The 25,840-nt window shown below is 36.1% G+C and overlaps 1 protein-coding gene across 1 annotated transcript in view; it reads left to right on the forward strand.

Moving 5' to 3' along the window:
• LOC126366642 (elongation of very long chain fatty acids protein AAEL008004-like) overlaps nucleotides 1–25,840 on the forward strand; it is a 40,688-nt gene that overhangs the window by 10,458 nt on the left and 4,390 nt on the right. Inside the window, exons 2-3 of the mRNA XM_050009836.1 lie at nucleotides 13,284–13,352; nucleotides 23,151–23,341. Of these exons, the coding sequence (XP_049865793.1) occupies nucleotides 13,284–13,352; nucleotides 23,151–23,341 (260 nt within the window). The remainder of the gene's footprint in view (nucleotides 1–13,283; nucleotides 13,353–23,150; nucleotides 23,342–25,840) is intronic.

A 25,840-nucleotide genomic window follows, 5' to 3' on the forward strand; every position in this document is an offset into this window, starting at 1 on the left:
AGAGGCTGCCGTGGTCTAATGCCAATCTGTCCTAAGAGTTTCCTTACCACGGAGTATGACCACAGCTATCTGCTAAACATCACTATTTGGAAGAGTTTCACAGAATATACCTATTTTCTTGATTCATACTTTTTAAAACGTGATTTTTCCGTAGTCTGCTTTTAGTGGTAATAAAGCTCTTTTTACATAACTTTTACCCCTTTTTATTGCTGGGACATCCCTGAGTAGGATGTCATTGTTCTATTTGACTAGGTTTTTAAGTTCTCTGATAGGTCCTTGGTACACGCGACTACCGGGACATCGCGAATTTTTCACGATTGCGCACTTCAAAGGAAATATTATTGTATATTGCTTCTTCTTCTAACTTCTGCTAACGGCCTTCGTGGTCTAGTAGTTGTGCTCACGACCCGGAGGCCCCGAGTTCGAATCCCGGTGGGGATATATCACAAAAATCGCTTTGTAATCCCTAGTTTGGTTAGGACACTGCAGGCTGATCACCTGATTGTCCGAAAGTAAGATGATCCGTGCTTCGGAAAGCACGTTAAGACGTTGGTCCCGGTTACTACTTACTAATGTAAGTATGTAGTCGTTACATGAGGCATGTCAGGGGCCTTTGGCGGCTCAATAATAACCCAGACACCAGGGTTGATGAGGTTGGTATTCCACCTCACAACCTACACGATAAGAAGAGAAGAGTTCTCTGCTGCAATTTTCCATACAAAATTTAAATGTAGAGGTTTTTTTATTGCTTTTAAACAACTCTTTCTCACATCGTTAATTGGCTTAATATAGTACGTGTATTATTGAATAAAATGACAACGGCCTTAATAACAATTAATAATTGTGGATTTTACAGTCATGTAAACGTCTTCCTCCTTATAAAAAAGGTAAAGATCGATATGAATTGACAACGATGACAGTATTTAAGCCTTTATCAATAATTTTATGAAAGCATACAGTAGGTATATTACACTTAATTATAACTTCCGTGAAACTCAATCGACCTGCGGCTTAATGATGCACTACAAGACTCGTCCAGGTTTCTGAAATTTCGCCCTTTTTGTGAGTGATCATCAATTTCCTTGATTTTTGTCTCAAATAATAGGTAATTCACTTAAATTTAAGTAATAAAATTTACGTCTTTGGAATGTTAGAGATACCAATTTAATGGTAACACATACGTCATCAATGGGCTAGCAATGGCGGCTTGTCATAGGATTAGGCATACCTGGTCTTCTTATACCATGGTTCCATTGAGCACAGGACTCCCCTCAATAAAGAGGAGAGAGCATTCTCTACACCCAGCTCCAGTACGATGTTGCACATAATATAGAATTACCTAATATAATCAAATCAGAGTAGTAACATCGATTGGCGAAATTATTTCTAAACAACAATATCTTAATACCTATACTATTTATTATCTTCTTTTTCTATCGTGTGGGTTGTGAGATGGATTACCAACCTGATCAACCCTAGTGCCAGGGTTATTACTGAGTCGCCATAAGGCTCTGACATGGCTCATGTAACGACTACTTACTTATATCAGTAAGTAGTAACCAGGACCAACGGGTTAAGGTGGTTTGGACAATCAGGTGATCAGCCTTTAATGTCCTACTACCCAAACTAGGGATCACAAAGTGATTTGTCCCCACCGGGATTCGAAATTATTTACTATGATAGTCTGGGACGCAGAAGTACCAACTACCTTACCTATCCTTTCTATAAAACTGTACATATAGCTAGCACTCCCACTGGAGTAATTTCCTAACAAGGTGATTAAAGCTTTGAACGGGCAATTTTCTTGATTGTACATCTTGGAACCATTATTCATAGCTTGACAATGTAGTCTTTAATTTAAGATTGGCTAATTCCCTCTACCTTTATTGTTTGCTTTATCTAATTCCACGTTTTGAACACCAACTGTTTCACAAGTGCTACTTTTAGTATAATAATAACATAAACTGCCTATATACGTCCCACTGCTGGGCACAGGCCTCCCCTCAATCAACCGGAGAGGGTATGGAGCATACTCCACCACGCTGCTCCACTGCGGGTTGGTGGAGGTGTTTTTACGGCTAATAGCCGGGACCAACGGCTTAACGTGCCTTCCGAAGCACGGAATTATCCTTTAATTTTGAACCTAGTTTTTGAAGCTTTTGTTTTTTAAATTGATTCCTTTGTTTCATGAGACCTACACTGGAGTCCGTAATAGCTTTGTTCGAAGAAAACGTTATGTGCGTCGCAGTGTCATAGAATAAATAATAATACTACGTAACGAAGGGCATTTCTTCGACGCAATGACGTCATATATCGTCTGAAACAGACGTATAAGGCCAATGATGATGATGAGAAGGGCACCTCTCCGCTCCTAGCGTCTGAGTTACCTTACCCCCCCCCCCCCCCCCCCCCTAGAATACAGTTTAGACTTGAATCGTATGGGTCAGACGTCACACACACAGATGCGCGTGTACGATAACATCAGTGTGTGGTGTCTATGTAAAACGAGGTTGTTTGTATGAAGTGTCCGGGTTGTGACAGTGTCACGGATTGTAATCCCGGTTCAGCTTTAAACCACTGAATTCGACTTTATGAGTTTGAATTCATGTTTGGAACATAGATAGTTGATATTATCATGATGTTTCCAGTGTTAATGTCCGGTTAATGGCAATACGCTTGCCCCCTATTACATGGGGTTTAAACAAAGCTTGTATGGACTAAGTAAGTGTGTATAGCGTACATTCATACAAGTACTTGTAGGTTGTTAGTGGCATCGTAACGAATACTGAGGGATATGATTTAAACCATGAGTCAGAGTTGATATCAAGTCGAATTTCTTGTCGGAAAATTCATCGAAATGTTAGCGTTTTTTTAAATTATTTTCGGTTCCATACTTTTGCGACGGAAAATTCCACTTGATATCAAATCAGAATCACGGTCAGAATCATCCCTCAAAGTTTTCGTTACGATGTCAGTGTATTATACATCTGCGTAACCCTTACGTTATTTTCAGTTAAGTAGCATTCACTACTTGCCCAAAAGTCACTGCTTGGCTGGAAGTACGGTCACGAACATTAATATGTATACACTTTGGTACCATGTCACATTAACTTTTTTGACAAGTCTCACTAAATGTCAAATATGTTAGTTCGACATCCTAAAGTGGGTACATTATATTGCTCATGACTGTACTCTGAGGCAATACCTTCTAAGACGTGTAAAAGTATTATATCGTACTTGCGCAGGTGTTTACATTAAGCGCTCATTAACAACAAATGGTGAATTAATAACTTGTTATTACGCACACTTTCATAATCTTTACATTACTAATTACTAGCAGGTACCAAGCCACATTTTTGTCATTTTTGTTGTTGTCATACAATATTACTAAAGAATTTGTGATTATTAATTACATAATGCAACGATATCGATGGCTTAGCGGTGGAATGCGAGACTTCCATTACGAATTGTTTTGATTTGATTTGATACGAATCTAATAACATAAACAATTTATAATAGGTATCTATCTGGCACCTGACAGAGGGCAGTAGTAACTGTCAGTACTAATCAGAGGCGGAGGACAGGAGTAATAGGGCAGTGTTTTCCCTCTTGCCTTTAGTTCCACAGTACTCTGTCTGACGCAATTGTCATGGCGCCCAGAGCAGTGTATTTCAAAGCCGTACTAAGACTCCTGTCCTCGGCCTCTGAATAGTACTGATAGTTACTGCTGCCCTCTGTCAGGTAACAGGTTACAGTCCCTGCGACTTGCCCCTTCCGTCTCCACCTCTACAATCGTTGAGGCCTTCATCCGTATCCCTGGGTAAAGGATTCTACTACTATTTACTTACTAAGTACTACTACTTACTCGATACTTGATACTACTTTAATCGAATACCATATATTTTCTGTTAGTCGAACTATTCTTCGAACAAATTAAGCGGATCTACTCAGTCTGTATCCACACACTTCTGGATATAGGCCTCCACTATTTCACGCCATCCTTACCGGTTCTGTGCAAGTATCACCCACTGTTTACCGATGTTAACCGGCTGAAATATTATTCATCACTAATTTAAGAGCCACGCTCTTGTCGGTGTAGCATTCTCCAATATTGTCTATCAAAGACCAATTCCTTCACTTCCTTATAAGACACGACGTTCGCCTTCTCTTTAGTCTGATCCATATTATTATTATTAAGTACATTAAAATTAAAAGAGGTACCAATATTGAAAAAAAAATACAATTCATAGTTATTATTAAATACATCAAAATCATGTTTATAAATTAAAGAATTCTTCCAACTCACCATAATAAGGCGTCAATAGGATGAGCAAAGCCACAGAAAACAGTGATTTATTTTGTTGCAATAAAGTTTATATGAAGTTTAATTTTGAAATTAAAGTCCTAAGATTAATATAGGAAGAATCGAGATAGGTCAGCAGAAAGATAATGCAAGCAAAGACTTTCATACATAGGCCGTGTATGAAAATGGACGATGGTTATTGAGGTCGCATCGCCATAAAAGTCTGTAGATGTAGGAGGTATGCGATAATTACTACGATGTCACTGACACGTACTTTCAATTTACGATTATTACGCGCAGTATGTGCGTTCAACCTTTGATTTTTGACAAAGAGAAAATTAAATCGAAACAATTTCTGACTCTTGTAAAGCCGGGACGAGCGAACCCCGCGTCCTCCTGTCCATGCGAAATTCTTTGAAAAAGAAACTAAAATCCTTTGATTTCTGATAACAATTATAATATTATTGAAATATGAACAGTGTTACCTAACCTATACAGCTGGGTTAAGAAATATTGCATCTGTGGTGGAGTGGGAGCGAATTAAAAACAGAAAACGTATTTAGCTGCTTATATCTTCCAGCGGGCATAGAATAAAGAATAATATAATTTTACTACGTATTGAACAATGTACGTATTGAACAGTAATTCCCCGCCCCGCACCAATTCGTATCGGGCGCCTACCTCATCCCCCTCTCGGTCTTACTTAAGGCTAAATGGCGGTAAGCCGCTAAGGAGTCAGAGCGGGTTTCCACTGACGTGGAAAAGGGCGGAGAAGAGCGGAGATGTGCGGATTTGACCAATCACAGCGTTCGAGAGAGCGAAACACGAAGACGCTCTGTCACTCTCTCCCTCACGGTGATTGGTCGATTCCTGCATATCTCCGCTCGTCTCCGTACAGCTCCGCGTCACAGGGACAACGCGCGGACTGTGTCTCGCTCGCACTAACGCGCTAGGCGGCATATATTAAGGAGTATCCGGATATTGTATGGAGTATCCGGGGTGTGGCCAAGTGTAGCTGCAAGTAGCTCTGCCAATCCTGCTAGGTATAAGTGGCGTGTATCTGCCATTATAACTCAAATTGTATATCCTTCTCAACGTAATTGCCAACGATAAACTTGTCAAAGGCAAATACAACGTTTTTTTACGATTCTACGTACATCGTTAAAAAAATTCAAAGGTGTTATGGTTTTCTTATGTAGGTGTCAAAATATGAGTCTTCACTATGGTAACATAGTATACCTGTTATACCTGCATACTACACATTATTATGTAATGGATCACATAAAAAAACTAAGGATGTCTCTATGGTACTTTTTTTATTTATTTATTCAATATCAGAAAAACAATACAATCCTTAAAAAAATGAGACGCCCCTCTAAACAGAATACCCGTATAGCTACTTTTTGTTCTGATTGTTCGGTTAAGGTATTGGCTACTGTTTATCTTAGTTTTTTGTAACCAAAGTGTCTACAGTTTGGCTTGTGATTACTAATGGCTCTGTCCACCCTTTTACAGGTTATAATCGTGACTTAATATCACAAAAATCACTTTGTGAGCTATGGTTAGGTTAGGAAATTGCAGGCTGATCACCCGATTGTCCGTAAGTTCTTACGTGTATGCTGCACTTTTAACGACTAATTAGTCATGTTCTTTTTATTATTATCATATTATTCGTTCCTTGTAAACTTAATATTATAACGTACAGATATAAACTCATGCTTATTTCCCACCGGGGTAAGCAGAGACTTTGGAATTCCATTTGCTTCGATCCTGACACACTTCTCTTGATTTCTCCACATCGTTTAATACACGCACGCCAGTTCAAAGTAGATCGTACTTAACCTTTTCTAAAAACAATAATAATAATATAATTACGTTCTATATTATAATAATACAGAATACATCATTCATAGGTGGTATAAATTGTAATCATTATTACATCTAAACCAATCTTAACTCTCCATTGAAGGTCAATATGTCTTATTCTGTCATATATAAATACATGTATATACACGTATATATGTAGAAGAAGGACTTGGAGAAGAACCTTGATAGAACTCTCTGATTTAATATTAAATGATCGAGTACTTAAGTGGTCATATAATTTATTATTATTTATACACACTTATTTAAATTATTATAATAATATTATGTTGCATTAATTGCACTATTCACGTGCATGCTGCACTTTTAACGGTTTATTATTTTTTTTTTAATTAAGCAGAGACTATGATTATTATTCTGCCATATTTGGTACTAGCTATATCCAAAATTTTTTTTGTGTTCTCATAGAATAATTTCAAAAAATCATTAAGTTTACCTAATACTTACTTGGGTACCTAAAATTTGATACTTAAGTACTTAACATTAGTAAGCACTAATGTTGGTACTAATGGAATCAAAGGCCTTGAACTCCATATTGGCTTTACACAAATTGTGGAAGATAAAGATTTGGTATAAAAAATATTATACAGGTTGTTAGTGACATCGCAAGTATCGCAACGAATACTGAGAGAGATGATTCGGACCATGATTCTGGGTTGATATCAAGTGGAATTTCAAATCAAATCAAATCAAATATACTTTATTGCACACGACATACAAAACAAATTAACACAGATGATGAAAGATACAGTACAATCTGGCGGCCTTATTGCTAAGCAGCAATTTCTTCCAGGCAACCAGTGGATAGGAAACATTATTACAATTTGGTACGGGAATTTCCTGTCGGAAAATTTATGATTTTTTTTTATTGTTACCAGTTCCGTACTATTGCGAAGGAAAATTCCACTTGATATCAACTCAGAATTATTATGGTCTAAAATTCTGAATCAAAGTTTTCGGTATGATGTCACTGACAGCTGTATATATCCATAAGAAAGATAAAGATAAGGTTATCCGTTTTTTTTCTATATATGCAATAGCGCGTAATATTTCTTATGTTACACCTACTATTGAATTTATCTTAATACTTTACGACATAAAGATTACGGCATAGGTAATTCTGCATTGTTTATATAATTACAGGCTGAAAATTACAAGGCTCACGGTACAATTAAAAGTGACATCACCATAATTGATTAACTCCTTTAACAATTATTATTTTCCAGCGATTTATGAATAACACAACATAACATAAACTCACGATTATAGTATACCAATTGGGGTAGTCAGAAGTACATCCATCGCAAGATGAACTAAGTACCCACACCTCACTGAGCTTTCTGTTAGACCAACGACCATTAGGTGGTCGATTTATCAAAAAATTTAGTTAGGTATGAGATAATGTAGTATTTTAAAATTCCATGAAACGAATGTATACTAGAAGAAAGAGGTCTATGATCAGTTTTATTTTGTCTATGACAATATTCTAGAATGATCGATAGTCGTTACTCGGAATGGCGAAAAGCTTGTACCTACGGTATGTGTGGTAAAAATTAAATAAACTGTGTCGGAGCTCAGCTTGTCATGTTATTTGTTTTCAATAATGGTGCTGATTCCTGTAAATACCATCTAATTTTATTTTAAGTTATATCTGTCATTTTCTTATCCGCCGAAAAGGAAAAGGACGGGTAATCGACAAGCATAAAATTTATGGAACACACGTCAATTTTAAGGACAAATCTAAAACAACCGTCTAAAAATTTTACATCAGTCAATAACCCGACACAGGCAAGTAGACAGCACGTCAAACGGATTGCATACCAGCGACATACCTTTTTGATTCGCCCGGGTTATTCATTCATTTACTCATTCTTCCTAAAATTAAGAGCTGTGAATCATCCGTCCCTTTCCTTTTCGACGGATATGAAAATGACGGATATAAATTAAAATAAAATTAGGCGGTGTCTGCAGGAATCGGGGCCAATATATTACTTACTTATAATACATTTTTTTTTATTTAATTGCCACATTAAATATAAATGTTGCGATAAAATTTGAATACTTACTATGTGTGTTATCACTTGCTCAGCAGAGAAGGAAAACATCGTGCAATGACCTAACTTGTATTGGGACCTGTTGTAGTTTTCCCTTCGCGGATTTGAAGTTCACAGAAGCAGTCGTTTCTAATTAATTATGTCTCTCACTACCCCTTTTGGATTCACGCATAATGGGCCATCTTAGAGTCTAAATGCGGAAAACAGAGCCCACTAACATAAACCCCTTTTGGATTACGGGCGTCAATTTCTGTATGTACGTATATACATTGTATAATATAAAGGTCGAATTGGGAACCTGTCTTTTTGAAGTTGGTTATTAAATGTGTTTCTCTAGTTATTAAATAGTTTGTAATGTATACCTACATTGATTTAAAAGACGTGTTGCTGTTGCAGTTTCTTGTCGTTTCTTCTCCTCAGCCATAAAAGCTTGCGAAATGACTTTGATTCAAAAATGTTAAATTAAAATTCAACGAAGTCAAGTAACAAGTAGTAGTAGTAGTTCAAGTTTATCTGCGATAATTACGTTGAATAAAAGTTTCTGATTCTGATTCAAAATAGTTTCGTATCATGCAAACACCCTAGTCAGGTGAAAAACCGTAAAATCATTAGTCATAATTAGTAAGATAGTTATGAACACGATCACATTAATATTGGCTTCACATAATTATGATCGCATTAATATTAACTGCACATAAATTGACTTAATCACATTTTCTTTGGCGACATTGCAACAACATAGTAATTAGGTATTACTGCAAAACCACAGTCACAATAGGTATAGTTCCTGTGAACTTTCTTCACTGTTGATAGTAATCAATTATTTCCCCGTTTGATGTAAAGTTGAAGTATACTATAAGGTTATGTTTATAAAGGTGGGTTTTGTCTAAAAACAGACAACACCTTGTGACTTTGCCCCAGTTTGCGTGGGAATAACTGACAAAGTTCGTCGTACTAGAATACGTCAATCGGAATTGAATAATTTCAGGGCGTTTGTTTAAGATCCCTAGACCTAATTCATAAGTGTCCAAAATTAAAAATCCAAAATAAGAGACGCTTTATTCACATATTCGAAATTTCTTTTAGGTTAAGTACTCTTCTTCTTTTATCGTGTGAGTTGTGTGGTACATTACCAACCTCATCAACCCTGGTGTCATGGTTATTATTTACTTAAAGATCAATGTGTTACTGTGGGTACACCTCGGTCAAGTGGTTAATACCATGTGCGGCAAATCTACAATACGTCACGTCAAAAAGTCACGTCAAACCTTGGGGAAAATGCTATTAACTCGTAGGTACCTACGTAAGATTAGACTGATCCATTTTGTTGATGTGAAGTACCTATTAGGTTTGGCCCGAATGGCTGGCAATCACTACTAACTACTCGTACTTTATCACTATGTATATTATCCAACTGTGACTCTTATTTTCAGAAACATTAGTTAAACAATCGGGTTTGGATTTTGAAAGAACTTTGGACCTTGGCTGGTTCCTTTGACTTTCGCCAAGAAGATAGTTACATGCATACACACATAAGCAGAGTGCTTACCCAGGTGGGAAATAGGCGTGGATTCATGCAAATGGAATTTCATAGTCTCTAACTATGAAATTCCATTTCCTTCGATCCTGACACACTTCTCTTGCTTCCTCCACATTCACCAATCGTTCCTTACACGCATGCCGGTTCAGCGAAGATCGCACATTTTCTAAGGACATCTCCAATTTGGTCAATATTCTAGGTCTTCCTCTGCTAGTCCTACCAACTTTCGCTTTATATACTGCTTTCGTAATCCCATTATCCTTCATCAACTACATTCTCTTCTAAATCCAAAGAGATAAACAGTTTAAACACACAAACAAACAAACAAACAGTTTGGGCAGCGCAGGACCGATCGTCGTGGAGATCCTTGGGGGAGGCCTATGCCCAGCAGTGGGCGTCGTACGGCTGATGATGATGAAACAGTTTAAAAAACAGCTGTTATGAACTGATTATTATTACTGATTAATTGCTGCTTAGCAATAAGGCCGCCAGATTGTACTGTATTTATCGTCCATTTGTGTAAATTTGTTTTGATTATTCAGGTTATATACTAAAGTTTCGAATGCAAATAGCAAAAGTGGCTACTAATTTGTGTTTTAAAAACTTTTAGTCATGCGTGTGTTTTAAAACAAAGTAAAAAAGTACATGTTTACATAAACTTAAGCTCACAATTCCAGTGCAGCCACTGAGAAGTATTTTGTACATACTTAATACACAACCATTGTAAGCATATATGATTTTTGTGATCGCAATAAAATTAAAATGAAACGGAGCAATATTTTTACCTTTATTTGGCTTCGAGTATCCTTTTTTGTAGATAGGTCAACAACCTGTATAAAAACAAAAATTGGAATTTCCCGACCATAAGGCCATATTAGTATGGAATAATTACTGTTATGATGGTGAAGTCGAACATCATCATCATCATCAGCCCATTAACGTCCCCACTGCTGGGGCACGGGCCATCCCTATGGATGGATAGGGAGATCGGAGCGGATTGGTGGTTATTAACGACTGCTAATGCAGCCGGGACCAACGGCTTAACGTGCCTTCCGAAGCACGGAGGAGCTCGAGATGAAAACTTTTTTTTTTTTTGTGGTCACCCATCCTATGACCGGCCTCTGCGAAAGTTGCTAGCTGACTAGCTGTCCGCCCGTGACTTTGTGCGCGTGAAATTCGGTTATACCTCGCTGCACTTTATCCATCCCAGTTTTATCCCCTTAGGGGATGATTTTAGGGATAAAAACTCTAAGTCCTCTAGGTCTCAAACTATTTCCATACCAAATTTTGTCTTAATCGGTTTAGATGTTTAAGCGCGATAATGTAACATACAGACAGTGTAACTTTCGCATTTATTAATTATTTAGGTTCCTATATAGTATAGATTGAAGATTATGTACATGCATAATCAATAACAGATAATATAATCTTTATTGGAGCAGGCAGTGACTAGGAGACAAATCACATTTCATATCTATGGTATTTAATATAATATGTCATATTAGTTTAGAAGGTAAATTTTATCCATGATATCTGAAATAAACTTTCTCTATATTTAACTCCAAAAAAATCTAATAAATGTAACTATTTGAGTCATTGCCTAATTTATGACCTGTCGCTAATCACTTCAGGCCTAATGAAAATTCCTCAGAACAAGTCATTAATAAATTAAAGTGAAAATTCCTTCGTTTTATAACAAAACGTCATTATAAAAGTTGCATAATGGAGTAGGGAACGTTTAGGTAAGGGCATTTTGGATAGTCAGTTGACGGCTGTGGCTTGACAAGAATTGACAGTTAAGTGATTTTAAAGTTCAAGTGCAAATTGTTCAATCGGCGTGGTTTAGCTCGGCTATTAACTTAAAAGGTAATTTTCTTGTTAACTGTAAAAGAAATATGATTGTTAAAGATTTTTGTTTTAGCTTCTTGCTTGTCTTTAATGCGTGTGAGGTAAAGGTTTGCGTCGTACGTTGAGCCTTGTTTTTTCAGAGAGATCGGTTAGATACTTACATTAGTTTTAATAAGTATTATGAATTCAATTTGCTTCCTAAACGGAGATCGCTGATCACCATTGAGTTGTTATATTATTTTACGTGCAATTTTAACTAACACAGTTTGCCTGGCCATTATAATAATTATATAATCGGCGATACGGCTCACCACCTATCACGTTGGTCTAACAGAAAGCTCGGTGAAGTAGCATTTGTCTGTCAAAAGATTAAAATAATTCATCACATAACATAACATAAGCTCACAACTATATCCTAATTGGGGTAGTCAGAGTTGCATCCATCCCAAGGTGAACTAAGTACCCACACCTCATCGAGCTTTCTGTTAGACCATCGTGATAGATGGTGAGCCGATAATGTCGTCGACATGTAAAATAGGAATGTAACAGCGTAATTATTACAATAATGACAATCTCTGTGGGTTGTGAGGTGAATTACCAACCTCATCAACCCTGGTGTCAGGGTTATTACTGAGCGGCCAAAGACCCCTGACATGGCTCATGTAACGACTGCTTACATCAGTAACCGGGACTAACAGCTTAAACGTGGTTGAAGCACCGATCACCTTACTTTCTGACGCTCAGGTGATCAGCCTGTTATGTCCTAAACAAACTTGGGATCAAAAAGTAATTTTTGTGGTACGTCCCCACCGGAAGTCGAACCCAGGACCTCCGGATCGTGAGCCCAACGCTCAACCACAGGACCATGGAGCTCGTTACAATGAAAATAACATTGATTTATTCGCACGTCTATGTTAATAAGTCTTCATGTGTACAATTGACACAAGTGTACCAATTTTATAAAATTACAGAAAACTTTTGCACGTAAAATTACATCATTCCATCGTAGAACAATGTACACAAACATTAATTTCAACCTGTTAGGCTCTGAATTAGCGTGAGATATATATTTACGGAAAAGATTACTATAGGTTTATTTTGTTTGTAATGGTCTTAACAGATACGTCGGGTGGTTTAAAGATTTGCTCGGAAAAAAACCCAGTTTCGATTGAAAAAAAAAACTTGTAGAAAACTCAATTTCGAGTGAAAAAACATAAGTATTTGTAATGCTACGTGTTGTCAAGTAGTAGCAATACTTAATTGTGCGGTTTTTTCACTAGTCTGTTATTTTCGAAATTTTATTACATTCTTTTCCATTTTACAATACCCGGTGGCCCCCACTGTTCGTCCAGCATTGGGGAAAAAAGTTTTAGTGTTCACCAGTAGGCGCCCTCAGGAGAGGTCTTAGGTATAAGTACCTACTCTATTTAATGCGTTTATAAAGACAGGCATAACTTTGTGAAAAACCCTTAAATAAAAGAAAAAAACTGGCGAAAGTCAGTTTATTATGCAAAATTCGAATTTTAAATTTTTCAGAAATATTAAGGTATATCTAACAATTACCATGACACAACCGAAAATGTTTAAATATTTTACAATTTTAGTAGTTACTCCATTTGTTTTTAATTTTTTTTTAACTTTATTTTTGTTTCAGGAGCAAGCGGAATGGCGGTTAACATTTCCTTCGTAGATTCTTACCGGAAGTTTATGGAGAAGAACAGCGGTGAGTAACATTTTTTATATTAATTTATAATATTATGATAAAAAAATAAGCTTATCGTTATTGAGGATGTAGGCAGATGCAAACTAAATAAAAAAACCGTAGTAGAAAAAAAATATTTTAGAAAAAAAATTAGAAGAAGTGTAAGAGTGACTAACGTCGCACTGCTAAGCATTAGCCTCTCCAGGTTTGGGACATGATGATGGTTCACTGAAAAACACCCATGCCTGAACCAATTTAAAAACGATCAGATACCGAATCTGATCGGATCGGGACTGACCGGAGTACGCACAGGACTGCTAAAAATAGAAAGAGGAAGGGAAAGCCTTTGCCCAGCTGTGAGATCTTGTAGGCTAGATTAGATAAGATCGAACCTAGTTTCTCTTTGATCAACATTCCTGACCTTCACAGACATTGATGTATAATATACAACTATATTTTGATCACTAAGATCGTCACTCAATAACGTCACGACGTTAATAAGTCACGTCAAAAAAAGACGCTCAACGCGTTCTATCAAAATTTCTTATTCAACTCATGAGTACATGAAGTAACGAAGTTATTACACGAATGTCAACAAACAAGGCCGTAGAGGCTCTCGAGCGTAAACATTTCTTCACATTCAATAAAAAAAAAATACTTGCATTATGACGTAAATTCGCACCCATGAGTAAGTCTTTGAAAAACTATTGCAAAAGTGACAATTGCAGGTTTTAAAACTAATTCTGCAATGCAATGTAATGCGGATCGTGATTCTTATTAATAAAATCATAGTTTTGGTTGTAATAAAGACACAGCCATTACTTTTAGACTTTTTTTCTAACCGTGTCAGGGACAAAACAATGAATTGTAATGGTGAATCTGCCATAGGTTAATGCTGCTATTAGGGTTAATGATTTTTTATGTAGAGTTTTTGACGCCGCCTTCAACGCTTCTCCTATCCCATATAACTGTCATTTAGCCTTCTTTTTTCTACTTATGTTGTTTGTTTATCGTAGATTTATTTCAGTTAGATCAGTCTAACAGAAAGCTTGGTGAAGTTGGGTACTTAGTTCATCTTACGATGGTAAACTTCTTACCATTTGGGATAAGGCCGTGAGCCTAAGTTATGTTATATGGACGAACGAACTATGGACCCAATTTACATTAACACACACACAACTCGTACAAGATTCGGATAAAGAGGAATTAAAGGCTTCTGAGTTTATGACGTCTGATGCTTACCATCTGTAAGAAATACACGATAATAGAGAAAATTGCGGTTGTATTATTTTTGGGATCAGCTTATTTATTGGTTGATTTTATAGATTTATAAAAAACATTCCGTTTCATTATTTCTTAATAGTATCTGAAAGGTGGTTGTATTATTTTGATTGAGATTACTACTGGGTTATTGGTGTGCAGAGCTAGACGGGAGGTGAGTAGCTTTTTTTTTGGGGAGCGCTGAAGGCTCTCACCCGGTACAACGTTTAAGACAACAGGCCTGAGGGTGCCCAGTTGGGCGCGAACCTCGGCTCAGAGCGTCATCTGAGAGGAAAGATATTTGAAAGAATTAATCGACTCTAGTGGGTCGATCAGTAAGCAAATACTCAAGATCTTGCATGCCTTAATTAAATAATCATAAATATTACAACACAAATACAAGTCCTCCCACACTATGATCTATTTAGTTGAATTAATAATTAGGTATATCTTTACGACTAATAACTATCAACACTTTATTGTTTCAACACACGTTAAACGTTTCAATCCGTCTAAATTGTTCCGTAAAAAACCTCTTTTTATTAAACAAAATCTTTAATGTATTTCGACACACTTTTAACTGATTTCACTAAGACACGACATAATAGGTTCCATTTTAGAACAAAGATCTTGCTAAAATATCGTAAAATAAAAAATAAAAAATACTTTCGTGTGATATCATCTTACGGTGTGGCTATTAGTGGCAATAAAAAATGAAAAATACGTTCAACAACTCTTTATATCATCACTATTCTCATGCAGGTTGACTTCATTATAGTCAGGCTAGATATAAAGATACCAGCACTGGAAAATTCTCGACCGATAGTCGTTAACATGCTGATAAAAAAATAATGCGTCACTGAATGATTGTAATGCTAATTTAATAAGATTTTTGTCAAGTTCTAATATCTACTTAAGCTTAAAACATCCGATTTGTAATAGTTGCGGTGTAAAAAATTTTAGACATCTTAACTAATATTACTAGACACAGGGCAGCCGTAATTGTCAGTACAATTCAGAGACGGATGACGGGAGTCCTAGCATGGCTTTGAAATAAACTACTCTGGGCGCCATACTACTTTTTCTACTGCGGGTAGTCGCCAAGAGTACAACAACTTCTATTAGCTCCCAAATATTTTTTATTTAAAAATAGTACAATACAATAGTTTAATTTATTTAGGCAAATTATTAGTGCATAGTTAGTGCCACTCGCCTGCAGTGTATTTCTCCTTTCACCAATATCACCTCCAGCGTCTCATCACTATGGACCACGTACAGGTACACACTAGTATGGATAAAATTTGAAAACATGTCACATTAACTTTTTTGACAAATTAAACCGTAAGTCTCATTAAATGTCGAATATGATAGTGCGACAGGGTTCTAAAGTGGGTACATGATGTTGCTCTGTACATTCATCGCATGATGAACAAGCATCCATGCGTTACCGGGCTTTCTATTTCTACCAGGTGAGCCAGCTGTACGTAAAATAAATTAATAACCTTTTGTTTTAAATCAAGTTCAATTGCAAAACATCATTATAAAGCATTACGGATTTTTAATTTTCAATATATAATACTCTTTAATTATTGTAATTGTATTAAACTAAACAATCCACGATGAATACAAACAAAATCTTAATTTACATGATAATTATACTTAAGTTAAGAAATAAATTAACAAAGTTTACGTACGTACGTAAAATAATGTGTACGTTCCAGAAATATTACATTTCTATTTTTGAAACATCAAGCCTAAAATTTTCCTACTATTCCATTTAAACATGTATCTAACATAATACGATTACGACGAAGTTTAATGACATACTTACCGTGTAAAAACAAGTTTTTGAATTCTAGAGCACTACAAATATACCTTTGCCGTAACATTGACATTGGCATGTGTTTATGTTAAATTATAATAACAATACGTCATACCAACCCAAACAAAACATTCTGTTTTAGAATTTATTTCACAAATAGTGGTCACATTTTTGGTTACACGCAAAACGCCGGGAAAGCGGGAGTAATGGCGCAGGGTACGTAACCAGCAGACTGAGATGTATAATTTTGTTTCCTGTTTCAAAAAGTACTTACTAAAACATGTTTTTAAAAAACTACGCGGTGTACTTAACTGTAATTCTTTACCAAAAGCATACAGCACTATTTATTTTTAAAACATGACAAACGTTCTAAGTCATTAACTGGTTTTTTCTGTATATGTTTTACATTTTGTGCTATGCAATACGGTTTCGAAAGAAAAAAAACAAGATAGTGGAATAATCCATTCATAACATGCAGTAGTAACTTGTTAATGGAATTCTACATATTGGTGTGTCATGATCCAAATTAAAAGGGTTCTTATCACGGCAGGTACTTACATCATTTTTAAATATTTGTGTATGTATAGATTTCTGTACTTATACGTAGAAATTGAATGGTTGGCGTCGTAAGCACCTGGCGTAATAAGGGCCCTTTTGATTTGGATTATCAGCTATTGTAGATATTTAGGCTAGAGCAAGCCGAAAAAGGACCAATAACTTGTAGTCATATAGCATTGATAAATATATACATACATCATCATTAGCCCTTTAACGTTCCCACTGCTGGGGCACGGGCCTTCCCTATGGATGGATAGGGAGATCGGGCCTTAAACCACCACGTGGGCCCAGTGCGGATTGATGGTTATCAACGACTGCTAATGCAGCCGGAACCAACGGCTTAACGTGCCTTCCGAAGCACGGAGGAGCTCGAGATGAAAACTTTTTTTTGTGGTCACCCATCCTATGACCGGCCTTTGCGAAGGTTGCTTAACTTCAACAATCGTAGACCGAGCGCGTTAACCGCTGCGCCACCGAGCTCCTCAAATATAAATTCACGTCCGAAATATTCAAGTACAACGTGAAAACAAAACAATTAAACAAATCGACGATTTGGTCCCATAAGTATATACTTAGACTTACTCAGAATGTGCAATGTTTGGTCTGATTGAGTGTTTTAAAAACAAATACTGAATATCTTATTCGATAAAAAAAAAACTTTAAGAGACAAATCTATAGATAAAAATCGACAAAACATCCATAATGATCCATTTCGTATTCAGTGACAAAGTGCTATAATCCATTTATTTATGTACGTGACTGTATGTACGCATTTTATCGATTGTGTGGTAGGTCGCATGTTTAATTCTACATGATTATATTAGGACGATGTTATCGAGTTCAAAATAATATACGCACTTTAGGCTACGTTCTCCAAAAATAATATAAATGGCGCTTCTCGGGTACATTTGAAAATATAATGTAATGGCAGAAGCATATATAAAAATAATGCTGCTTCATATTTTGATCACATCATAGTTAAGTGATAACCTTATTAAATGGGTGAAAATTATAAGATGTAATCGAGGATGGGTGTAATAAAAAGGGTCATAATTTATAGCCAAAAACAAAGATAAAAGATGCATACGCAATTTGTTATGTCCCATCAATCAACCGGAGGAGGATGGAGCAATTATGGCTTATATTTGCTTAATAACACAATACTCTTTTGGAAAACCCAACAAACGGATATATTTGTAGACCAAATTCATAATAGGTGTGGTTAAAATATTTTCTCGCTATGCGGTTTTTTTGACATTAATTTTCAATTGAGGCCGCAGTTAACAACATCCTATTCCTTATTCAAATAATCTTGCCAGAAAATCCATAATCAAATGCTAAATGTTCTGGAATATTTTATACCATAATTATTATTTGGTATAATTTAAGCTGATTATTTTTTTATCTAGATAGGTATATCTCGGATACATTTACGAGTATCAATTTGTTATGTCTTTTTGAGAATCTGTCTTTATAAGAATAAAAGGTTTATATACAATCAAAATTCCAGATTTATTTTTCTTTTTGGTAGGTGTCTTTCGTTTTATAACTTTTCTCGTGTGGATTGTGGGATCAATGAACGACCTCGTCAACCTTGTTTTCAGGGTTACTGTTGAGCCTACAAAGACCTGACTCATCATTTTAAAACTGATGGATAGTTGTCTAAATACACTCTAATCAGCATCTTATTTTTTCACGTGGGTTGTGAGGTGGATTACCAACCTTATCAACCCTGGTGTCAGGGTTAAGCCGCCAAAGGGCCCTGTATGACTCATGTAACGTCTACTTACTTACATGAGTACATACTGATACCACACATACATAGAAAGTAACACGGAGATACAGTAGTGGAGTGGTAGTGCCGGTAGTAGTAGATACATAGTAACCGGGACCAAAGGCTTAATGTGCTAGGATCTTTTCCCCTATTCCCAGTATACTGTGAAATTTTGAAGAAGGTACAAAAATCCCAGTGGTCTCACCAGTAAGTCTATTGGGAAGGAAATTCCGAATAGTTCAACTGGTAAGACTATTCGGACGAATCGGACGGTCGATTCGAACGGATCGGTCTAGATGAGGATTTTTAAATGTAGGGATTTAGGTCACAATAGATGTGACAAGGTCGCAGTGATCTCGTGGGCTGTATCAGTTCGGCCCTCACAATCTATACTTATAATAAATCTGTAGAGAGGTCAATTCTGTACATTAAATATTTTTTCAAAATAACTATCAGGGGGTGATAAGTGGTCGATACTGATGCCAAAAATGCAATCAGTAAAATTATTGTCTGTCTGTCTGTCTGTCTGTCTGTCTGTCTGTATGTTCCTTATAGAAACAAAAACTACTGGACGGATTTTAATGAAACTTGGTACAATTATTCTTCACACTCCTGGACAGGTCTTAGTATACTTTTCATCACGCTACAATCAATAGGAGCAGAGTAGTGAAGGGAAATCCTTTTGTATGAAAAATCTAAACCACTCAAGTTAGACGTTTGAAATTTGGCATGCAGGTGCCTTAGATACCGTAGAGGTGCACTAAGAAAGGAATTCCCGAAATTCCTACGGGAACGGGAATTAGCGGGAAAATCCTTTTGTATGAAAAATCTAAACCACTCAAGTTAGACGTTTGAAATTTGGCATGCAGGTACCTTAGATACCGTAGAGGTACACTAAGAAAGGAATTCCCGAAATTCCCACGGGACTGGAATTAGCGGGAAAATCCTTTTGTATGAAAAATCTAAACCACTCAAGTTAGACGTTTGAAATTTGGCATGCAGGTACTTTAGTAAACTTAAAGCTTAGTTGCAACAGGATATTACAAAATTCCCACGGGAACGGTAGTTAGCGGGAAAAAACATTTGTATGAAAAAATCAAATCTAAATAAAAGGAGAAACTGACTGACTCAGTGACTGACATATCAACGCATAGCCTGAACGGCTAAAAGTAGGCATTTGAAATTTTGAAGGGACATAGCTTAGGTACCGTAGAGGTGCACTAAGAAAGGAATTCCCGGAATTCCCACGGGAACGGAAATTAGCGGGAAAATCCTTTTGTGTGAAAAATCTAAACCGCTTAAGTTAGACGCTTGAAATTTGGCATGCAGGTACCTTAGTTAACTGAAAGCTTAGTTGCAACAGAATATTGCAAAATTCCCACGGAAACGGGAGTTTGCGGGAAAAAAACATTTGTATGAAAAAATCGAAACCGCGTAAGATAGATGTTTTCAATTCAATTCAATTAAATTATTTATTGCATTCCATGTAGTACAATGGGGTGTTACATAGGCATAGGAACTAAAACATGGACCCTGTAGGACACAGCAACGTTGAAGGGAAGAGAGGAAGTGTGTATTAAAATTAAAACTCAATGAACAATCAATTTAAAAAAAAATCAATTCAATCAATTGATTCAATCTAGCATGCATGCATACCTTAGTAAATATAAAGTTTATTTTTGGCTGTAAGTATTTTGAAAAATGGGAGTTATTGGGAAAAAAATTGTATGAAAAAATCTAAACTGCATAAGTATGCACTCCCACACACACAAAGATCTCTCTCTTATATAAGACGCCACGCGGACGAAGTCGCGGGCAAAAGCTAGTTCTCAAATAATAGTAAAGACTATTCGGTAAAAATACTGGGAACCCAGTGTTCTTTTCCAACAAGATTCGCTAATGGCCACATGCGAGCGCATCAACGTTGGGGTTGAAGCAATCGTTGTAGCCGAAGCTGGCTGGATCACATCATCATCATTATCAATCAATGCCACTATTTCTGATAAATTATAAAGTGTTTAAGGAAAAATAAAAATGTTAAAATAATTATATTATTCTTATTGCATCTAACACTTATCCAATGTATGTGTCATACACTCATCTAACAAAGACCAAACAGGTGCATTGAAGCACATTGAAACGTGCAGATAAATCTACGTATTATTCTAATAAGATAAGTGTTACATCTTCCGCGTTAATTCTTAGGCACTGTTCACAATGGCGAGCTGGCGCGGGCGCAGGATAATCGGTCTCTTGTATTTATTAAAGAGGAAAATCTGTTATAATAATATGGTGTAATAAAATAATAGAAAAGATTTATCGATATTTATTCAAATTATAACTCGTTTTTGGCGCTTACGATTTGTGTGCACGCAAAAGGCATTTAATTGTTTAAATGATCAATCTTTATTGCATGCAAATTTATTTACTTACAAATTCCATGCGTCGTTCCTTTAATAAATGCAAAATATTACAAACTAAAGAAAATTTTATAACGAGTGTCATTATTAATCAATCAATAAAATTATATATAGGTAGTTTTTAGAAACGTTTAATGGCATAATAGTATTTCACTCGCTAAGTACTTACATCTTTTTTTTATGTGACTTATTGTTTGTAGATTAACTGTATAAATGCATGCTCACCCGGTTTATACGTCATCTACGACGCCTTTCTTCGTCAACAAATTGGATATTATTTCGTAAAAAGAGTTTTATGTCATTTGAAAAAGAAATAAACAATCTTTTTTTGAATGACAATTCAGTGCGTTTCATTGAGGCAACCGGAGATCCAAGGGCTGGCAGCTTTTTTGCGCAAAGAATAGGTCTGGTAGATCATAGGGGAAATGCTGTCAGCGTTTTGGGCACTCTGCCTCAGCGTGGCGCGCTGGAAGAATTATTCTCATTATAATAAGCTGCGGGCTTAGCACCGTAAGCGCGCGACTCTTTCTCGCCTCGACATACGTCACCCGTCACTCTCACATAGTACTGCACAGAAAGAGACAGACGATCTCTGTCGCGGCGAGAAAGAGTCGCGTGCTTACGGTGCTAGGTCGGCTGGTGTTGTTTCTATTGTATTTTTTTTTTTGGGAATTAATAAACAATTGAATTTAAGAAAGTAATGTAATAATTTACTTGTAATATAAAAAATGAAACCAATAATAGTAACCAGTAGGTGAACTTTTTGTTTTTATACCTATTTGAGAGCTATTTATAGAACAGTCAACGAACCGTGGCAATGATTGCTACATAAAAAATGTAGGCCATTGATGTCTTGGGGCTCTTTCACTCTGCGCACTCGGCACCCTGTGGAATTTATCAAATAACAAACTTTCTGCTAAAAAAATGACAATACTGTACAAATCAAATAAGTCACACTAAGGCAGCCAAGTTGCAATCGATTTCGAAAGCAATAACAATAACAGTAAAATGTATGCGATTTACATATGGTAACAAAAGCTGATATATGTCAATCCTATATGAAATTATGCCAATATTCCATAATCCCATATATTTTCATCACTGTCACTGTAATTTTTCGTTATCATTTACAGCTTGGCTAAGGCTCCTAGTCAAAACAAAAGACCACTTGGCTTCTTGGCGTGACTTATTATAGATTTGACCCGCTAATAGTATAGACACCTTGAGAGACAAGTGCAAACTTTGACAGACAAACAAAGTTGAAATCACTGTTATTATTAGGTGTGATTCTCCGCTGAGGTAAACTCAGATAGAAAACTATAGAAATATTTGCATCTGTTCCTGAGTCACAATTTACTTCACTCACATTCAGGGGTATCACCCTGAGAACAACTACTATATGTATATACTAATTCGCTCTCATGGACAATGCACAGAAAGTGCACAATGCAAATATGTTACAAGTTGCAAAACCGTTTTTATAAGGTCCCACATTACCACGATATTCGCATTCATATAAAACGACCGAATTTCACATCATTTGTTACGGTATCATTCAGTTTTTGCATTAGTTAGGCTTGCGTCGGACTTGTGTCTGCGCACTTTCTGAATGGCTGGAGTGTATCACTTCTTGACAGTTATGGCTGATTTATAAATCCATCATGCCTTAGCTGACGTCCATGTGTACTCAACTGGCGTTTATCGGCGTTGACGAGGCGATTTTTTTTTAAGTTTCTCTTTACATAGGTAACAGAAATAGATGTTTTTAGGTTTCTACAAAATTCGTGGACCTTAGCGCGCTCGCATTGGCTTACGTAGTCAGTCATGGAAAAGTATCTCTTTGGCACTGTAAAAATCGTCTCAAAAAGATATATGAAGCCGAATGATGATGAATAGAAAGAAAGAAAATTTCGTGATCCCTGGCTTGGAGAATAATACCCTAGAGCTACCAAGTGGAATAATAGACCCTATCTCTTCTATTTCAGATCCTCGGACGGAAAACTGGATATTGATGTCAGGGCCTGGTCCTCTAATATCAATCCTAGCGACGTACCTGTACTTCTGCACCACCCTGGGCCCCCGATACATGAGGGATAGGAAACCTTACGACTTGAAGAAGCCAATTATAGTTTATAATGTCTCGCAAATTCTAATGAGCATATTCTTGGTTTATGAGGTAAGTCATCCAACCAGTTGATAATAAACATTTTAGGGTTTAAGTTGTTTGTTTGTAAAAACTTTTTATATAATAATCAGTACATGTCGCGACATTTTCAACGAAATAACAATAGATAAAATAACATTTCATCTGCGGCTATCGCCATTTAGAAACGATATAAAAAGAAACATTTCGTAATTATATATATTAGCAAATATTTATAAAACAACCCTTAAGAATAACTATGCTTACTTTGGAAAGTAACATTTACAATACATCAAAGGGGTTTAAGTATTTGATATTATAATTGGCTGCAAATTATCAACTGAATTGTATTTTAAAGCATTGAGGTTAAACGGTAATCCTCGTTGGTTGATGAAGGGAAAACAATTTATCGATTAGAAACATTTTGATCCCAAAATCTCTGGTTTTGTTTTCACTAACCCGAGGGTTATGGGCAAGAGTTCTGTGTACACTCGTAATAATTTTTGTAAAATTAAAGAGTAGAGGTAATATTAACTTTGGATATTAAAATTGTTTAAGCAGGATGTTTGTATTCGATTTTTTTTTATTTACTTTTTCAAACTCTAGTTAAGGTCAAGTTACATAAAAAAATCTTTTATAATATGACTTATTAAAAGACCATTATGATTTTATTAAAAAATATATTTTCAAGGACAAATGATTCGCAAACTTGAAGGTAAACATGTTATTCTTTTAGTGTAGTGGTGCTTAAAATGTAAAGTCCTGACTACATAACTTAAATCATTTTTTTGCATATTAGCATATAATAAGGAATAATACATCAGCTTCTAGTGATCATAGTTAGGGTTAAAGAATTACGAAAAATTCGTCCTTATTTCTTAGCCTCTAAAACTACTAAAAGGAGTCACTATGCAAAACTTTAGCCAATTATTACAAAACTTATACTAAAGAATATGACACCCCGCGCCATGAAAAAAGTCCAAGGATTTTAATAGTCAAGTCATAATAATTGCAGGTTCGGCGATAGTGGCGCGGACTATATTTTAAACCTGATATTTTTATTTATTTTATAATAAGGTGGTAGGTGTCTAGAATTTCGATAAAATTTGTAAAATCCTTTAGTTTAACCATTATCACTGTTACTAGTAGTGTTGCTCAAAAAGCTATGTCGATATTACTCGTATCGATAAAAAATTGTAAATACCTATAAAAATGTCAGATTATCAATAAACAGGTAACACTAGCCCATACCTTAAGCGTTGCATCGCACATACTGAGGTCCTATATTCAACTCAAAACTGGTATTTCCAGTTATTCAACATAACATCAATGGGTGCATCATTCGCTCAATAATATGTATACCGCTTCTGACCAGACAATGCAAAACAAAAACAAATTGTGTAAAAAAAAAGATAGCTTGTAAATGAGGAAATTGGAGAATGGTCTGTTTAGTTTCACATTTCAAGACAGGATATTTTTATGGTTTTGGTTCACAAAACGTGCGAATCACGCTTTTGAATCTTGAATTATTGCACACACACATGTAGATAAAATAATTACTTAGCAGTCTCTTCAAAGCAACCTAAACTTACCTCTGGACTGTGGATTATTTATTAACGAGAATAGGCTACTTGACAACCTAGTCAAATGAGATACTTTTTACGACACGTCAAAACGAAAGATTTCTTTATTTGGAAGTACTGTCAGATGACGTCATCAATAAAAGCGACCAAACGTCGTACTCATTGTTACTTAATTCATAAATAAAATTCTAAAATAAGTCGAAAACTAAAATGGGATTGATATTTGATTATCTTAGACTGGCTTCTTTTTCTACATTAGGATTTTATAATTTATCTTTGAAAATACTCAAGTATTTGACTGGGTCAAAGATATTACTACTAAGATATTACGACTAGGGTATTTGACTACTAGGGTATTTGACTGGATCAGAGATAATAAGGGATAGGTCCCTTAGGCAGGTTTCATAAAAAAACCGGACCAGTCAAATCTTCAGGTTAGGTAGGTAGCAGCTGATAATGACGACAATGCTGAGGCAAATGAACAAGACAAAAAAGCTCTTTACGCGAAGTAAACGCGTAAGTGAAAGGTGTGCAATCTTGATAACTCAAGTTCAAGAGAACTTGACACCTTTACCAGACTGTGATATTGGAATGCCAGAAACGGAAAGTGTTTTGCAATGTGGCGAGCAATCAGTGTCATTGCCCATCTTTTTACGGTGCCGTCGGTGCCATACTAACGCGAGATCAGGAAGTCTAAAAAGCCCACATTAAAGTAAATCATCTCATCGTCTCCCTAGCATTATCCCGTTTTTCACAGGGTCCTCTTACCTAACCTTAAGATTTGACAGGTCCGCTTTTTTACAAAAGCGACTGTCTGTCTGACCTTCGAACCCGCGAAGGGAAAACCAGCCCAATGCAGCTTAGGTCACATACCTCCAAAAATGCGTTTCTTGGGAATATGGGTTTCCCCACGATGTTTTCCTTCACCGCTGAGTACGCGATAATCATT

Source organism: Pectinophora gossypiella, chromosome 5, assembly GCF_024362695.1.
Source record: "Pectinophora gossypiella chromosome 5, ilPecGoss1.1, whole genome shotgun sequence".
In the NCBI taxonomy this organism is placed as follows: Eukaryota; Metazoa; Arthropoda; class Insecta; order Lepidoptera; family Gelechiidae; genus Pectinophora; species Pectinophora gossypiella.